The sequence below is a fragment of the Bombina bombina genome, chromosome 3 (assembly GCF_027579735.1).
Source record: "Bombina bombina isolate aBomBom1 chromosome 3, aBomBom1.pri, whole genome shotgun sequence".
NCBI lineage: Eukaryota > Metazoa > Chordata > Amphibia > Anura > Bombinatoridae > Bombina > Bombina bombina.
Genome location: NC_069501.1, coordinates 418,648,590 through 418,667,885, shown reverse-complemented (window position 1 = coordinate 418,667,885; position 19,296 = coordinate 418,648,590). Strand labels below are relative to the sequence as shown.

General features: G+C 36.9%; 1 protein-coding gene across 2 annotated transcripts in view; it reads right to left on the bottom strand.

The window, feature by feature from the left end:
* The window catches only part of RBBP5 (RB binding protein 5, histone lysine methyltransferase complex subunit), a 127,199-nt gene that overhangs the window by 16,113 nt on the left and 91,790 nt on the right, over positions 1-19,296 (bottom strand). The window contains exon 13 of one of the 2 annotated variants that reach the window (XM_053706625.1): positions 18,964-19,155. In XM_053706625.1, the coding sequence (XP_053562600.1) occupies positions 18,964-19,155 (192 nt within the window). The remainder of the gene's footprint in view (positions 1-18,963; positions 19,156-19,296) is intronic. The other variant, XM_053706626.1, reaches the window with a different exon arrangement.

Genomic DNA, 19,296 nt, shown 5'->3' with positions numbered 1-19,296 from the left:
GAAAGTAATTTAATGTCCAATGAATGCATAAGTTCAAACGGAGGAGCTTGAAGAGCTCCCAGAACCAAATTCAAACTCCAAGGAGGAGAAATTGACTTAATGACAGGTTTTATACGAACCAAAGCTTGTACAAAACAATGAAAATCAGGAAGAATAGCAATCTTTCTGTGAAAAAGAACAGAAAGAGCAGAGATTTGTCCTTTCAAAGAACTTGCGGACAAACCCTTATCTAAACCATCCTGAAGGAACTGTAAAATTCTCGGTATTCTAAAAGAATGCCAGGAAAAATGATGAGAAAGACACCAAGAAATATAAGTCTTCCAGACTCTATAATATATCTCTCGAGATACAGATTTACGAGCCTGTAACATAGTATTAATCACAGAGTCAGAAAAACCTCTTTGACCAAGAATCAAGCGTTCAATCTCCATACCTTCAAATTTAAGGATTTCAGATCCTGATGGAAAAAAGGACCTTGTGACAGAAGGTCTGGTCTTAACGGAAGAGTCCACGGTTGGCAAGAGGCCATCCGGACAAGATCCGCATACCAAAACCTGTGAGGCCATGCCGGAGCTACCAGCAGAACAAACGAGCATTCCTTCAGAATCTTGGAGATTACTCTTGGAAGAAGAACTAGAGGCGGAAAGATATAGGCAGGATGATACTTCCAAGGAAGTGATAATGCATCCACTGCCTCCGCCTGAGGATCCCGGGATCTGGACAGATACCTGGGAAGTTTCTTGTTTAGATGGGACGCCATCAGATCTATTTCTGGAAGTTCCCACATTTGAACAATCTGAAGAAATACCTCTGGGTGAAGAGACCATTCGCCCGGATGCAACGTTTGGCGACTGAGATAATCCGCTTCCCAATTGTCTACACCTGGGATATGAACCGCAGAGATTAGACAGGAGCTGGATTCCGCCCAAACCAAAATTTGAGATACTTCTTTCATAGCCAGAGGACTGTGAGTCCCTCCTTGATGATTGATGTATGCCACAGTTGTGACATTGTCTGTCTGAAAACAAATGAACGATTCTCTCTTCAGAAGAGGCCAAAACTGAAGAGCTCTGAAAATTGCACGGAGTTCCAAAATATTGATCGGTAATCTCACCTCCTGAGATTCCCAAACTCCTTGTGCCGTCAGAGATCCCCACACAGCTCCCCAACCTGTGAGACTTGCATCTGTTGAAATTACAGTCCAGGTCGGAAGCACAAAAGAAGCCCCCTGAATTAAACGATGGTGATCTGTCCACCATGTTAGAGAGTGTCGAACAATCGGTTTTAAAGATATTAATTGAGATATCTTTGTGTAATCCTTGCACCATTGCTTCAGCATACAGAGCTGAAGAGGTCGCATGTGAAAACGAGCAAAGGGGATCGCGTCCGATGCAGCAGTCATAAGACCTAGAATTTCCATGCATAAGGCTACCGAAGGGAATGATTGTGACTGAAGGTTTCGACAAGCTGTAATCAACTTTAGACGTCTCTTGTCTGTTAAAGACAGAGTCATGGACACTGAATCCATCTGGAAACCCAGAAAGGTTACCCTTGTCTGAGGAATCAAAGAACTTTTTGGTAAATTGATCCTCCAACCATGATCTTGAAGAAACAACACAAGTCGATTCGTATGAGATTCTGCTAAATGTAAAGACTGAGCAAGTACCAAGATATCGTCCAAATAAGGAAATACCACAATACCCTGTTCTCTGATTACAGACAGCAGGGCACCGAGAACCTTTGTAAAAATTCTTGGAGCTGTAGCTAGGCCAAACGGCAGAGCCACAAACTGGTAATGCTTGTCCAGAAACGAGAATCTCAGGAACTGATAATGATCTGGATGAATCGGAATATGCAGATATGCATCCTGTAAATCTATTGTGGACATATAATTCCCTTGCTGAACAAAAGGTAAGATAGTCCTTACAGTTACCATCTTGAACGTTGGTATCCTTACATAACGATTCAATATTTTTAGATCCAGAACTGGTCTGAAAGAATTCTCCTTCTTTGGTACAATGAAGAGATTTGAATAAAACCCCATCCCCTGTTCCGGAACTGGAACTGGCATAATTACTCCAGTCAACTCTAGATCTGAAACACATTTCAGAAATGCTTGAGCTTTTACTGGATTTACTGGGACACGGGAAAGAAAAAATCTCTTTGCAGGAGGTCTCATCTTGAAACCAATTCTGTACCCTTCTGAAACAATGCTCTGAATCCAAAGATTGTGAACAGAATTGATCCAAATTTCCTTGAAAAAACGTAACCTGCCCCCTACCAGCTGAGCTGGAATGAGGGCCGCACCTTCATGTGGACTTAGAAGCAGGCTTTGCCTTTCTAGCTGGCTTGGATTTATTCCAGACTGGAGATGGTCTCCAAACTGAAACTGCTCCTGAGGATGAAGGATCAGGCTTTTGTTCTTTGTTGAAACGAAAGGAACGAAAACGATTATTAGCCCTGTTTTAACCTTTAGATTTTTTATCCTGTGGTAAAAAAGTTCCTTTCCCACCAGTAACAGTTGAAATAATGGAATCCAACTGAGAACCAAATAATTTGTTACCCTGGAAAGAAATGGAAAGTAAAGTTGATTTAGAAGCCATATCAGCATTCCAAGTTTTAAGCCATAAAGCTCTTCTAGCTAAAATAGCTAGAGACATAAACCTGACATCAACTCTGATAATATCAAAAATGGCATCACAGATAAAATTATTAGCATGCTGAAGAAGAATAATATCATGAGAATCACGATGTGTTACTTGTTGCGCTAAAGTTTCCAACCAAAAAGTTGAAGCTGCAGCAACATCAGCCAAAGATATAGCAGGTCTAAGAAGATTACCTGAACACAGATAAGCTTTTCTTAGAAAGGACTCAATTTTCCTATCTAGAGGATCCTTAAACGAAGTACCATCTGACGTAGGAATAGTAGTACGTTTAGCAAGGGTAGAAATAGCCCCATCAACTTTAGGGATCTTGTCCCAAAATTCTAATCTGTCAGACGGCACAGGATATAATTGCTTAAAACGTTTAGAAGGAGTAAATGAATTACCCAAATTATCCCATTCTTTGGAAATTACTGCAGAAATAGCATTAGGAACAGGAAAAACTTCTGGAATAACCACAGGAGCTTTAAATACCTTATCTAAACGTTTAGAATTAGTATCAAGAGGACCAGAATCCTCTATTTCTAAAGCAATTAGTACTTCTTTAAGTAAAGAACGAATAAATTCCATTTTAAATAAATATGAAGATTTATCAGCATCAACCTCTGAGACAGAATCCTCTGAACCAGAGGAATCATCAGAATCAGAATGATGATGTTCATTTAAAAATTCATCTGTAGGGAGAGAAGTTTTAAAAGATTTTTTACGTTTACTAGAAGGAGAAATAACAGACATAGCCTTCTTTATGGATTCAGAAACAAAATCTCTTATATTATCAGGAACATTCTGCACCTTAGATGTTGAAGGAACTGCAACAGGCAATGGTACTTTACTAAAGGAAATATTATCTGCTTTAACAAGTTTGTCATGACAATCAATACAAACAACAGCTGGAGGAATAGCTACCAAAAGTTTACAGCAGATACACTTAGCTTTGGTAGATTCAGCACTTGACAGCGATTTTCCTGTAGTATCTTCTGACTCAGATGCAACGTGAGACATCTTGCAATATGTAAGAGAAAAAACAACATATATATAAAGCAAAATTGATCAAATTCCTTAAATGACAGTTTCAGGAATGGGAAAAAATGCCAAAGAACAAGCTTCTAGCAACCAGAAGCAATAAAAAATGAGACTTAAATAATGTGGAGACAAAAGTGACGCCCATATTTTTTCGCGCCAAATAAGACGCCCACATTATTTGGCGCCTAAATGCTTTTTGGCGCCAAAAATGACGCCACATCCGGAACGCCGACATTTTTGGCGCAAAATAACGTCAAAAAATGACGCAACTTCCGGCGACACGTATGACGCCGGAAACGGAAATAGAATTTTTGCGCCAAAAAAGTCCGCGCCAAGAATGACGCAATAAAATGAAGCATTTTCAGCCCCCGCGAGCCTAACAGCCCACAGGGAAAAAGTCAAATTTTAAGGTAAGAAAAATGTTAAATTAAAATGCATTATCCCAAATATGAAACTGACTGTCTGAAAATAAGGAAAGTTGAACATTCTGAGTCAAGGCAAATAAATGTTTGAATACATATATTTAGAACTTTATAAACAAAGTGCCCAACCATAGCTAGGAGTGTCACAGAAAATAAGACTTACTTACCCCAGGACACTCATCTACATATAGCAGATAGCCAAACCAGTACTGAAACGAGAATCAGCAGAGGTAATGGTATATATAAGAGTATATCGTCGATCTGAAAAGGGAGGTAAGAGATGAATCTCTACGACCGATAACAGAGAACCTATGAAATAGACCCCTTAGAAGGAGATCACTGCATTCAAATAGGCAATACTCTCCTCACATCCCTCTGACATTCACTGCACGCTGAGAGGAAAACCGGGCTCCAACTTGCTGCGGAGCGCATATCAACGTAGAATCTAGCACAAACTTACTTCACCACCTCCATCGGAGGCAAAGTTTGTAAAACTGAATTGTGGGTGTGGTGAGGGGTGTATTTATAGGCATTTTGAGGTTTGGGAAACTTTGCCCCTCCTGGTAGGAATGTATATCCCATACGTCACTAGCTCATGGACTCTTGCTAATTACATGAAAGAAATGAGTGTATAATGCCCCTTTAAGGATATTAAATTGTGATATCCTTGTATAATCCCTGCACCATTGGTTCAGCATACAAAGCTGAAGAGGTCTCATGTGAAAACGAGCAAAGGGGATCGTGTCCGAAGCTGCAGTCATGAGACCTAAAACCTCCATGCACATAGCTACTGAAGGGAATGACTGAGACTGAAGGTTCCGACAGGCTGCAACTAATTTCAGACGTCTCTTGTCTGTTAGAGACAAAGTCATGGATACTGAATCTATCTGGAAACCTAAAAAGGTGACCCTTGTCTGAGGAATCAAATAACTTTTTGGTAAATTGATCCTCCAACCATGACTTTGAAGAAACAACACTAGTTGATTCGTGTGAGATTCCGCAGAACATAAAGACTGAGCAAGTACCAAGATATCATCCAAATAAGGAAACACAGCAATACCCCGCTCTCTGATTACAGAGAGAAGGGCACCGAGAACCTTTGAAAAGATCCTTGGAGCTGTTGCTAGGCCAAAAGGAAGAGCAACAAATTGGTAATGCTTGTCTAGAAAAGAGAATCTCAGGAACTGATAGTGATCTGGATGAATCGGAATATGAAGATATGCATCCTGTAAGTTTATTGTGGACATATAATGCCCCTGCTGAACAAAAGGCAGAATAGTCCTTATAGTCACCATTTTGAATGTTGGTATTCTTACATAACGATTCAAGATTTTTAGATCCAGAACTGGTCTGAATGAATTTTCTTTCTTTAGGACAATGAACAGATTTGAATAAAACCCCAGACCCTGTTCCTGAAAAGGAACTGGCACGATTACCCCAGAAGATTCCATGTCTGAAACACTTCAGGAAAGCCTGTGCTTTCTAGGGGTTCACTGGAATGCGTGAGAGAAAGAAACTTCTCACAGGCGGTCTTACTCTGAAGAGGGGGAGAGTTACCAATGGCACTACACCTTAACAATTTATATATTTCCCCTGTATTCTCTGATATAGAGTGTTAAATTACTCACATTCCTTAATCAATAGCGTAGTATTAAATACGCTATTGATTAAGGAATTCAAGGCTCCTAAGTGTGATTTTAAGTGTGTGTTTTCCAATTTTAATTTGCCTCAATAAAAGTTAATTTTTAATTTATATTGATATAGTTTACTATTTGCCCTCAATCTTTGCACAATTTTGTTTGGACTACCTCTATATAATCTCAATCAATCCCCCTGAGTGCTATATATGTAGTCTTTTCAAGATACGGCTACCCAGCCTATCTTGTAGTCTGTTTGTTGGTCTTACTCTGAAACCTATTCTGTACCCCTGAGAGACAATGTTCTGAATCCAATGATTTTGGATTGTATTTATCCAAACATCCTTGAAAAATTTTAGTCTGCCCCCTACCAGCTGAGCTGCAATGAGGGCCGCACCTTCATGCGGACTTGGGGGTTGGTTTAGATCTCTTAAATGGCTTGGATTTATTCCAGACTGAGGAAGGCTTCCAATTGGAGACAGATTCCTTAGGGGAAGGATTAGGTTTCTGTTCCTTATTCTGTCGAAAGGAACGAAAACGGTTAGAAGCTTTAAATTTACCCTTAGATTTTTTATCCTGAGGTAAAAAAGCCCCCTTCCCCCCAGTAACAGTTGAAATGATAGAATCCAACTGAGAACCAAATAATGTATTACCTTGGAAAGAAAGAGATAGCAACGTTGATTTAGAAGTCATATCAGTATTTCAAGATTTAAGCCATAAAGCTCTTCTAGCTAAAATAGCTAAAATACATATATCTAACATCAATTCTGATTATATAAAAAATGGCATCACAAACAAAATTATTAGCATGTTGAATTAACTTAACAATGCTATACATATTATGGTCTGATACTTGTTGAGCTAAAGTTTCCAACCAAAAGGTTGAAGCAGCTGCAACATCAGCCAAAGAAATAGCAGGCCTAAGAAGAGGACATGAACATAAATAAGCATTCCTTAGATAGGATTCAAGTTTCCTATCTAAAGGATCTTTAAAAGAAGTACTGTCTTCCGTAGGAATAGTAGTACGCTTAGCAAGAGTAGAGATGGCCCCATCAATTTTGGGGATTTTCTCCCAAAACTCCAATCTATCAGTAGGCAAAGGATACAATTTTTAAACCTTGAAGAAGGAGTAAAATAAGTACCCAGTCTATTCCATTCCTTTGAAATCATATCTGAAATAGCATCAGGAACTGGAAAAACCTCTGGAATAACTACATGAGGTTTATAAACCAAATTTAAACGTTTACTAGTTTTAGTATCAAGAGGACTAGACTCCTCTATATCTAATGCAATCAACACTTCCTTCAATAAAGAAGGAATATACTCAATTTTAAATAAATAAGAGGATTTGTCATTGTCAATATCTGAGGCAGGAACCTCTGAAACAGACAGATCCTCATCAGAGATAGATAAATCAGTATGTTGTCGGTCATTTGAAAACACATCAACTGTATGAGAAGTTTTAAAAGACCTTTTACGTTTAATAGAAGGCGGAATGGCAGACAAAGCCTTCTGAATGGAATCAGAAATAAATTCTCTCAAATTGACAGGAATATCCTGAACATTAGATGTTGATGGACCAGCAACAGGTAATGCAACACTACTGATGGAAATATTCTCTGCATGTTAAAGTTTATCATGACAACTATTACAAACTACAGCCGGAGGAACAGTTACTACAAGTTTACAACAAATACACTTAGCTTTGGTAGAACCGATATCAGGCAGCAGGATTCCAGTAGTAGATTCTGAAACAGGATCAGATTGAGACATCTTGCAATATGTAAGAGAAAAAAAACAACATATAAAGCAAAATTATCTATTTCCTTATATGACAGTTTCAGGAATGGGGAAAAAATGCAAACAGAATAGGCCTCTGACAAAGAAAAAAAGGACCAGAGGCAAAAGGAAATAAAGTCTTAAATAATGACAAACAGTTTGGCACAAAGTATGACGCCCACAACTGAAAATATTTTTTGGCGCCAAAAACATCCGCAACAAACGTGAGCGTCACAGATGACGCAACCTCGTGAAAAGACTCAGCGTCAATTAAGATGCCGGAAATGACGAATTTGTGTAAACAAACGTAATTTGCGCGCCAAAAAAGTCTCGTGCCAAGAATGACGCAATAAATTATAGCATTTTGCGCTCACTCGAGCCTAATACAGCCCGCAATTTAGAAAAAAGAATCAATTTGAAAACTTCAGGTAAAAAAAAAAATGTTTACATTTTTTTTAATGCATTTCCCAAATATGAAACGGACAGTCTGCAAAAAGGAAATATACTGATAAACCTGAATCATGGCAAATATAAGTATAAACATATATTTAGAACTTTATATACAAAGTGCCAAACCATAGCTGAGAGTGTCTTAAATAAATTAAACATACTTACCAAAAGACACTCCTCCACATATAGCAGATAGCCAAACCAGTACTGAAACGAGAATCAGTAGAGGTAATAGTATATAAGAGTATATCGTCGATCTGAAAAGGGAGGTAGGAGATGAATCTCTACGACCGATAACAGAGAACCTATGAAATAGATCCCCGTTAGGATGACCATTGTATTTAATAAGTGATACTCCCTTCACATCCCTCTGACATTCACTGTACTCTGAGAGTAATCGGGCTTCAAAAAGCTAAGAAGCGCATGTCAACGTAGAAATCTTAGTACAAACTTACTTCACCACCTCCATAGGAGGCAAAGTTTGTAAAACTGAATTGTGGGTGTGGTGAGGGGTGTATTTATAGGCATTTTAAAGTTTGGGAAACTTTGCCCCTCCTGGTAGGATTGTATATCCCATACTGTACGTCACTAGCTCATGGACTCTTGCCAATTACATGAAAGAAATCAGAATAAAATCAGCTTATTTTATACTTTGCCAACAAAAAGGCTAGGTATTCTATAGAATTCTATTCTGTGAAATGCCTAGTTGAAGTATATAAGATCAGATTGAAATCAGCTCATTTCATACTTTGCCAAAAACATGCTAAGCATTCTATGGAATGCATGAGTTTTGTACTTTGCCTGTAATGTGTGTGTATGTATACAGGGAGTGCAGAATTATTAGGCAAGTTGTATTTTTGAGGATTAATTTTATTATTGAACAACAACCATGTTCTCAATGAACCCAAAAAACTCATTAATATCAAAGCTGAATAGTTTTGGAAGTAGTTTTTAGTTTGTTTTTAGTTATAGCTATTTTAGGGGGATATCTGTGTGTGCAGGTGACTATTACTGTGCATAATTATTAGGCAACTTAACAAAAAACAAATATATACCCATTTCAATTATTTATTTTTACCAGTGAAACCAATATAACATCTCAACATTCACAAATATACATTTCTGACATTCAAAAACAAAACAAAAACAAATCAGTGACCAATATAGCCACCTTTCTTTGCAAGGACACTCAAAAGCCTGCCATCCATGGATTCTGTCAGTGTTTTGATCTGTTCACCATCAACATTGCGTGCAGCAGCAACCACAGCCTCCCAGACACTGTTCAGATAGGTGTACTGTTTTCCCTCCTTGTAAATCTCACATTTGATGATGGACCACAGGTTCTCAATGGGGTTCAGATCAGGTGAACAAGGAGGCCATGTCATTAGATTTTCTTCTTTTATACCCTTTCTTGCCAGCCACGCTGTGGAGTACTTGGACGCGTGTGATGGAGCATTGTCCTGCATGAAAATCATGTTTTTCTTGAAGGATGCAGACTTCTTCCTGTACCACTGCTTGAAGAAGGTGTCTTCCAGAAACTGGCAGTAGGACTGGGAGTTGAGCTTGACTCCATCCTCAACCCGAAAAGGCCCCACAAGCTCATCTTTGATGATACCAGCCCAAACCAGTACTCCCCCTCCACCTTGCTGGCGTCTGAGTCGGACTGGAGCTCTCTGCCCTTTACCAATCCAGCCACGGGCCCATCCATCTGGCCCATCAAGACTCACTCTCATTTCATCAGTCCATAAAACCTTAGAAAAATCAGTCTTGAGATATTTCTTGGCCCAGTCTTGACGTTTCAGCTTGTGTGTCTTGTTCAGTGGTGGTCGTCTTTCAGCCTTTCTTACCTTGGCCATGTCTGTGAGTATTGCACACCTTGTGCTTTTGGGCACTCCAGTGATGTTGCAGCTCTGAAATATGGCCAAACTGGTGGCAAGTGGCATCTTGGCAGCTGCACGCTTGACTTTTCTCAGTTCATGGGCAGTTATTTTGCGCCTTGGTTTTTCCACACGCTTCTTGCGACCCTGTTGACGATTTTGAATGAAACGCTTGATTGTTCGATGATCACGCTTCAGAAGCTTTGCAATTTTAAGAGTGCTGCATCCCTCTGCAAGATATCTCACTATTTTTGACTTTTCTGAGCCTGTCAAGTCCTTCTTTTGACCCATTTTGCCAAAGGAAAGGAAGTTGCCTAATAATTATGCACACCTGATATAGGGTGTTGATGTCATTAGACCACACCCCTTCTCATTACAGAGATGCACATCACCTAATATGCTTAATTGGTAGTAGGCTTTCGAGCCTATACAGCTTGGAGTAAGACAACATGCATAAAGAGGATGATGTGGTCAAAATACTCATTTGCCTAATAATTCTGCACTCCCTGTATGTATGTATGTATGTATGTATGTATGTATGTATGTATGTATGTATGTATGTATATATATATATATATATATATATATATATATATATATATATATATATATATATATATATATAAACGAGAAAGAGGTCACCTGCGCTAAAATCTAGGATATGTGTCTCTGGGTATTAGTGGGTTAGAACAGCCCAGTGTGTATTCAGCGTGCTGCCTCTATATTGAAACAGAGTACCCCTGACTCTGTGAAAAAAATGTATGGAAAGAGAAAAAAAAACAATATAATGGTGGAGGCGCTCAGCTTAACAATATATATTGTACATTGAATATAAGTCTTTTGTTGGTGAATTATGTCACAGAAGTAGTGTCAATTGAAGAATTACTGCTTACCAGCTGTTACCTCAATCTTATGAGGTAAGATAAGAGCTCTGGTTTAAAGATGATCCGCTGTAAGGAAACTCCTATATCCTGGTGATATCCTTGAAGATCTGTAGATCAGGGATGGCCCTTCCGTTCTGGGAATGAAGATCCTGGACTCTCTTTAGATAGAGGAATGTAGACTGTAATCTGTCTTTTTTGTATCTTTGCATACTGAGGGAACGGGGATTCTCACCACCTAAAGGCTCTTCTCTCTAAGGGATATTACCAACAAGAATCAAGTATTCCTACCACCATCCAAGAAAGATAAAAAAAGACAGATTACAGTCTACATTCCTCTATCTAAAGAGAGTCTAGGATCTTCATTCCCAGAACGGAAGGGCCATCCCTGATCTACAGATCTTCAAGGATATCACCAGGATATAGGAGTTTCCTTACAGCGGATCATCTTTAAACCAGAGCTCTTATCTTACCTCATAAGATTGAGGTAACAGCTGGTAAGCAGTAATTCTTCAATTGACACTACTTCTGTGACATAATTCACCAACAAAAGACTTATATTCAATGTACAATATATATTGTTAAGCTGAGCGCCTCCACCATTATATTGGTTTTTTTTCTCTTTCATATATATATATATATATATATATACATATATATATATATATATATATATATATATATATATATATATATATATATATATATATATATATATATATATATATATATATATATATATATATTAGTATATGACTGGGTTACAAAATTATTATTTACCATTATCTTAGCAGTAACCTCCAAGAAATGTTGGTGTACTTATCTCAGCAGTTGCCAACCAATAAAAATGTAAATAAGTAACAATATATATATATATATATTAAAAATCAATATTTATTCCTTAGTTCTTGATTAGTTAGCTTTATAGACACCTTAAATTATATTTATGTAGAAACTAGATTATGAATAAATTATACACGCTTATTCCGTTACAATATTCTATACAACAGATCATAAATATATCTCTAAAATTAACCTTACTCACAATGAATCACATTAAATTATCACAATAAAAACACCAGAATATGGACCACTAACTTAACAGTTTTAGTTAAACAATATAACAAGATACTTCACACAAATGTTACTAAATCTCAATAGATTTAAGATAACTTCCAGACAAGTATAATTCAACTATTTAGCCCACAAATGGTTCTATATAACTTTAATTAAAACACCAGAAATTATATATATAATTAATGCAACAGCCAATTTATATGCCAAATATGTCTGGCCTGGAATAACCTCTTATTCAGCCACAATAAAATATTTTTTTAAATATATATAGCAATAACTGTAATTAACTTATGATATTAAAATATAAAAATTATTTCTAAATATTAATATTTAAATACCAGTATACTTTTACCAAATAACCAGTATGAGAATTCAGCTTCTGGGGTTTCTTGTAGGTCATATAAGGTTTTATCCACTATTCGCAAGGGTACAGGCCTAAAAATTGTTATCTTTCTATTCTAAGAAAGTGTCCCAAAATTGCAGAGAGGTACTTAGCACAAATCTGTGTGTTTCTCTCTCAGTCAAAAGTTATGCTGTTTGTTTGAGTCTGTCCCTTTTTCTCTAGTGTGTGGGTGTTTTATCAAAGATATTACCCCTCCTCCTGCTCTTTAATCATTCCCACAGAAATGTGGATACACTCACCGGTGCTGAACATCTCATAGGTTATTTGGGAAATGCCTCCCTGAGCAGCCAAATACCTTTTGGTTGCAATACCATTTTTATTCCATTGGGGCAGCAGACAAAGAAAAACCGTTTCAACATTAAAATGCTACAGAAAATACAGTTAACTATATATCTTTTAATTTTTAAAATGTATATTTAGTATAATCACTATTTCTTGCCTCAGCAAATAAATATGTCCAATATGTATGTCCAATATCATATAATACTATTTAATCTGAGTATTTCAATATTTCAAGACTAAATATTAGGTATTTGAGAAAAAAAATATTTTCTCAGTTTACAATTGTCATCCTTTCCAGTTATTATTTTAATATTTAGTGCATAACTATATGATATGACTCAGGGCACACCATACAGGCAATCCTCAATCAGCATCTATTAGCCCCATCTGGAGCCCAATCTGTCCCTCAGATGTCTGGAAGATAGAAAAACAAAAATATGCTATATATATTTTAAATGTGATTATTACAATTGTTTATTTATTTATTACAAACCTGAAATGCATTTCTCAGATCCATGGATATATATCTCATTTATACAGTCTGAGTATCAATGAAAACTTTGAGAATTATACAGTTTATATAGATTAATTTCTAACTTCTCTTTTTGCTATTAAGATTTAAATTCTGATATGCTTTCAAAGAACACGTTTTAAAAGACCTTTCTTTGCTTTTCTACGGTGACGTCTGAACTTCGTGCATTTGAACTCAGTATGGGGTATTTAGCACTTAGATGATAAGAGCCACAATCCCTGAGAATCTTGGTATATTCAAATATCAGATCAGACTAAGCAACTATGATCTACAGGGGGTCTGTAACTTTATTGCACATCTTTGGCAGGAAGCTCCATATATGGACGTTCAAACTTGAAAGTGTTATATACTAAGATTACTTTGAAAACAAATCCTTTGATGAATTGGGACAAAGGTTTGCAATGCGTCATTGACAACAAGAAAGGGGGTTTGTGTTACAAACTCAGACCATTTGATAGAGAGAATTGTAATGTTACTGATAACTATTTCAAAATATATATGTGTGTGTGTGTAGATAGATATATATATATATATATATATATATATATATATATATATTATTTAATAACACACAGATATCCTGACATAAATATATATATATATCCAAGGGTATCTGCACTCTCACTACAGGATAGTCAGAAACCAGGGTGCCAGAGCAGTAATATCCATAAAAAGGGGTATTTTTGAAAAAGAAATCAAAATTTATTACATAATATTGACATTTCGGGGCGCGTAACCCCTTTCTTAGACTAAACAAGAATGTGAAAAACAAACTTAAATAGACCAAAAGCCCCTACCCCAGAAACGTCAAAACAGTTGTTATAGTAACCCAGTATAAACATACAATCCCAAGTGTCACAGTGTTAAGCATCATTACACAAAAGTGTGCAAATATTTGCAACAGTAGCCAGTATCCTAACTACATCATATTTAAAATCAGTAATGTTTAAAAGAATAATCAAAATAGATTAAGTAATGTACTGTTAAAATCTATCATGGAGGGAACATACATCAACCTTAAACAGTGTGTGTTTAACATCCCTGGCATACTCTAAGAATAATCTGATCATATGGAAGCACAACGTGCGGTTACATATATATATTATAGTGTCACGAATTGTTCATGTAGTGAGTTACTTACTAGGAGGAGGCGGGTGGCGGCCGTTTGTATAGAACCAATAAGGATGGGCTGTATCAAATTCTATCATGCCAAAATTGCAGCAGTCACTAGCAATATCCGGAACTGCATGGCATATGTCATCCGTCATTAGATACGCCCCTCTGGGACAGCGAACGGGTGTATCCTATATGAACATACATCTTAGCTACATGGCTAATTAACATAAAAGGAAGGACCAATATGGGGAGTTGCGTTGCTAGACTCGTTGCCAGGTGCCTGCTACAAATGCTGCCTATACACTGTTCCAAATGACCAGCAAACGTATATATTTGCAATAATTTAATTGAAAGGGCTTAATTTGTAAAAGTTATTTTTAAAAATAAATAAAATATAAAAAATTACTGCACAATAAAATGTTTCACAATGGTTAAACATATGCAAAGATGGGGTGGGGTAGTAGGTTTGGTATGGGCGGGTAGTGGGTATGGCGTGGGCAGATAATGAGTGAGATCAAGAGTGGCAAGTAACATTTTGTTCAGGGTAGTAGCTTAGGACTTGAAATTTTGAGCCCTGTATTTACACAAATGTATACTTATATACATACATAGACTATGTGGCCAAAAGTTTGTGGACACCTGACAATCAAACCTTTATGAGCTTGCTGGACAACCCATTTCAAAACCTTTGGTATTAATATGAAGTTGGCCTCCTCTGTGTGGCTAGAACAGCCACCATTCTTCAGGGAAGGCTTTCCAAAAGATTTTGGAGTGTGTCTACGGAATTTGTACACATTCAGTCAAAATAGCATCGGCAATGCCTCGTTGTTGAATCTCACTTGCAATCAGCATTCCAATTCATCTTAGTGGTGTTCAATGAGGTAGAGGTCAAGGCTCTGTGAAGCCCACTAGAGTTCCTCCAAATCAAACTGGTCAAACCATATCTTAATGGACTTCCATTTTAGCACAGGGACACAGTCATACTGGAACAGGAAAGGGCCTTCTCCAAACTGTTGCCAAAAAGTTGGAACCACCGAATTGTCTAAGATGTCTTTGTATCTTGTAGTATTAAGATGAACCTTCACTGGAACTAAAGGACCTAGCCTAAACCATGGAAAACAGCCCCAGACTACTATCCTTCCTCCACCAAACTTTACAGTAGGTACTATGCCTTTTTATATCTAGAAGATATTATTACATATTCTTGGTTTTGTAGTTCTTAAAACTGTGAATTTGTGTCTGCAGAAATTACATGCCTCTTATGCACATAAAAAAGTTATAAATTAAACATACAGAGTTGAAAAATTGACCTTAAAGGGGCATAAAATTTAATGTTTTATATGTATTCACTGTTTCCTTCTCAAATAGTCACCAGCACCACCGGTATCTTAGGCGTGAGATGATACTGGGGGTGCTGGTGACTATTTGAAAAGGAAATGGTGAAGTATATGTTTATATAATGAATATGGCTGTTATAATATTTTGCTACGCTTATTTACCCTAGTGATAAAGCCACTGATTTTCCCCGGTTGTGGGCTTCACAAAACCATAGTGTAAAATTGGTAGAGATCTGCTCCCCAGGTGGGTTGATGACAATAGCAAATTGCTACACATGTGGTGACTGTGATTCTGTTTGGGACATATATGTTTAACAGTGGCATATACCTCCTGTACCTCCTCTGATGTATAACCTTTTGGATGTTAAACATTTTTATGTATGTTTTAATGTGTGCTATTAATTTTTAAAGTAGGATTAAAAATTATGTTTTATATATAGCTCTCCTTTCTTTCCAGGTCTATATGATTACTTGATCTAACCAGTGTATGAACCTGATCATATGTGTCTCAAATATCCTATCTTTTTCTGATCCTCCTTTAGGAGATTATTTTGTAAATTTGTACTTTTTGGATATAGACACATGTCCTCCCCTTATGATGGATCACATATACTCATTGTTTTGAGTTATAGACTATGGACCAAAGGGGATGAATCAGGATTATTGGGAATAAAGATATATATTTAACCTAATAGTATATTTCTCAAATTATAAGCTTACAGGTAGTCTGTCAGGTGATGATAAATTCCCCCCTAAAGTTCTATGTAGAATTTACTCTATAACAAACTCACATTAATTTGTAATTTTTTTTGTGTGAGTTCTCAGAAATAACTAACTGTACTCTAGTAACTAAAACTTTACTGATAACCCTAGAGGGTGTAGGCATTTCACTTGTTTTCTAGCAGCAAATCACGAAATATGCTACTAGCTAACATGCTAGATTGTTGGTTTATATTTATATACATAGCACCTTTATATGTATAGAACCAGGTTAAGATGTCTATCTATATTCAATTTAAAAAAATGCGTGTGACAAATATATTAGCTTCTAAGGAAGGATGTGATGAGGGTTCATTTATTGACACAGATTTTTAATCAAAAGGATATAATAAACTTTTTGGAGAGATAGAATGTTTTTTGCACATCTAAATACAATAATATACTATTCTATAAAAGATAATTGGTCACAAAAAGGTCTAAGGTGACAATTAAAAGGACAGTCAGGAAGAGGTGAAAGAGACAAAAATACTATACAACACAAACACGTATACTGTCTACATAGACATACTCACATATTACATGTACAGCTAGGGTAGAAACAAAGCAAGAGTGTAGGTATGTGTGTGAAGTATTACAGAATATATTACATTATATTGGGAAAATTTTGAATAAAGCTCTCTCTTGGTTCCAAATCAGATACCTTGTCGGTCTGCCAAACAGTACATGGGGCAATGTTGCCTATATGTTTGCTGTACCTTTATATATCCTCCAATTGCAGTATTTCATAACTACAAACGGTGTGCTAACGGCACAGATTTTTTATGACCTATGCACCTGGGCTCTAATATGAATATCTCTCCATTTAGAACCATTTATGGATTGGAATGAGTGACAGACATTTTGCAGTCTTGTATTGCCTAATAAAAGAAGATAGCTTTCAAAGGTGCCAGGAATGTGGCAGTGGAGTTACGGGTTGCTATGACTGGCATGCCTGTGAGTATCTGGCACATACAGGAAAACGGAAGAAAAAAACAAACAAACATTTTCCACTGTTTACAAAAGTATAATTCATTGCAGGTAGGAGGAGCAAGGAGGAAGCTCAAGTCTTAATCCCATCACACAGGAAGGTATAATCGGAGGCTCTCAACATAAATCCCAATATTATTTTATGATTAACTTAGATAGCTGACAGAGGACTGTTGGTGACGCATGCCACAATAAAGCTTAATTTCTTCTAACTTAAAGAGACAGTATACTGTAAAATAGTTTTTCCCTTAATGTGTTTACAATTGCTTTTTTTACCAACTGCAGAGTAAAAAATGTATGAAAATGAGCTTTTTAAGGCTTATTTGTGTATATTAAAGCTTTTTTGTGTTTTTGAAGCCACAGCCTAATAAAATAGGTTGAGCTTGTAGTTATAATCAGATCTCATTACTTAATCACATTGTGTACATATAAAGGCTTCTTTATCTTATATCTGTCCTTAAAACAATCACCAATACTTTGAGAGAACAATGGAAAATCAACATTTTATTACATTATCTCTGCTTTATCACACAGAGTGTAATTTCTTCTGCTGGCTGTGTTTACAAAGCTTATCTATAGCTGGTACGCGCGGCCACAAACTTTCAGAATAGGTGGGCATACCACATGCTAAATTAACAATTTCAAATGCCAATATAAGGGTAAAGGAGCTACTTGTAAACAATTTAATACACTCCAGCAGGTAAAGTGGATCATTGGGAACAAATTAAAGGGGAGAACATTTTTGGGTAAACTGTCCCTTTAACTGCATACAGCTCATAATAGAACAAATGGGTTTTACGAATATGTTTAATTATATGCAACTTATGAATAGTGTAAGGATTTAAAAGATTGCGTGTTTTTAGAGAATGATCTTAAGAGTTTTAAAAATGGTCCTACTCCACACACTAAATGTAAAGCCATTTGATAATGCTTAAAGAGACATTAATCTGCGGACTACAACTACAGTAGCAGGGTTACTCCTCACCACACTAGGGTTTTCCCCTCCTGTACCCACAGCTTACTTTAAAGCTGTTATCTTTTTATCAAACCAATACAGGAGCCTGCTGGTAAAGCTCTGCATCGTTATACTGGGTGCCCATATATTTGCATCAAGTGAGCTGTCACAAATCAAAGATGTTAAAGGCTTCTTGACAGCTGCACCTTGTACTCCGGGTTACAAAAACAACAATAAGTAGAAGTTGTACATTTGTGCAGTTTAAAAACAAAAAACAGTTTAAAGGTTACATAACAAATTTAATACGCCATGGGGAATAATATAGAGCAATGCAGCCACTGCAAAAAAAGTACAGCTCTTTCTCTGTATTGTGCAGACTAAACTGAAAGCTTCATTAACCAGCTTGGATGAGAGCTGCAAGTACAGGAGGAAAACCAATAACGTCATCAGTAGTAACCAGGATACTGTAGTTGTACCCAGCAGTTTAATGTCCCTCTGAAGCTGATTGGAAGTTTTGTGTCCCTATGATGCAGTGATTGTTTACACAATGTATAATTTTCTAGGATCCAATAAACATATTTAAATGTTTTCCTATTAATTGCTGTTTACCATCAGCTAGAAATTCATTAATTGGTTTGGTCCATCACTGTTAACATATCCGCTAGCAGCCTCTCCCTCCTGACATGAAAGGGTTAAGAGGAGTGCACGAGGTAATGGTGCCCGCAAGAAGCCAGAGCCGCAAAAGCATAGGCGGTGCAGCACTCATATATCCTGTGTGCTTACCTGTTAGGACATGGGGCAGCTCATTTGGAGATTTGCTTTTCATTGCTGCCTCCATAGACAAGCCCCTTTCCCCTTTGCAGGTTTTCGGTTTAAACGAAGAGTCCCTCTCTTTACCTTTAGTTCCTTTTGGCCGTCCTGATTGTTTCTTCTTGGATTTACTGTCCCCCTTAACGCCCAGCAGCGGGTGAACTTCTGACAGTGGTTAAGGAAAGGAAACAAAAGATAAGTGATTTACTATGATATGCCGACTATGACTTACACTGAACAGCACTTAAAGGGGACACACAAGTCAAAATGAAACTTTCATGATTCAGATAGAGGGGCATATGTATC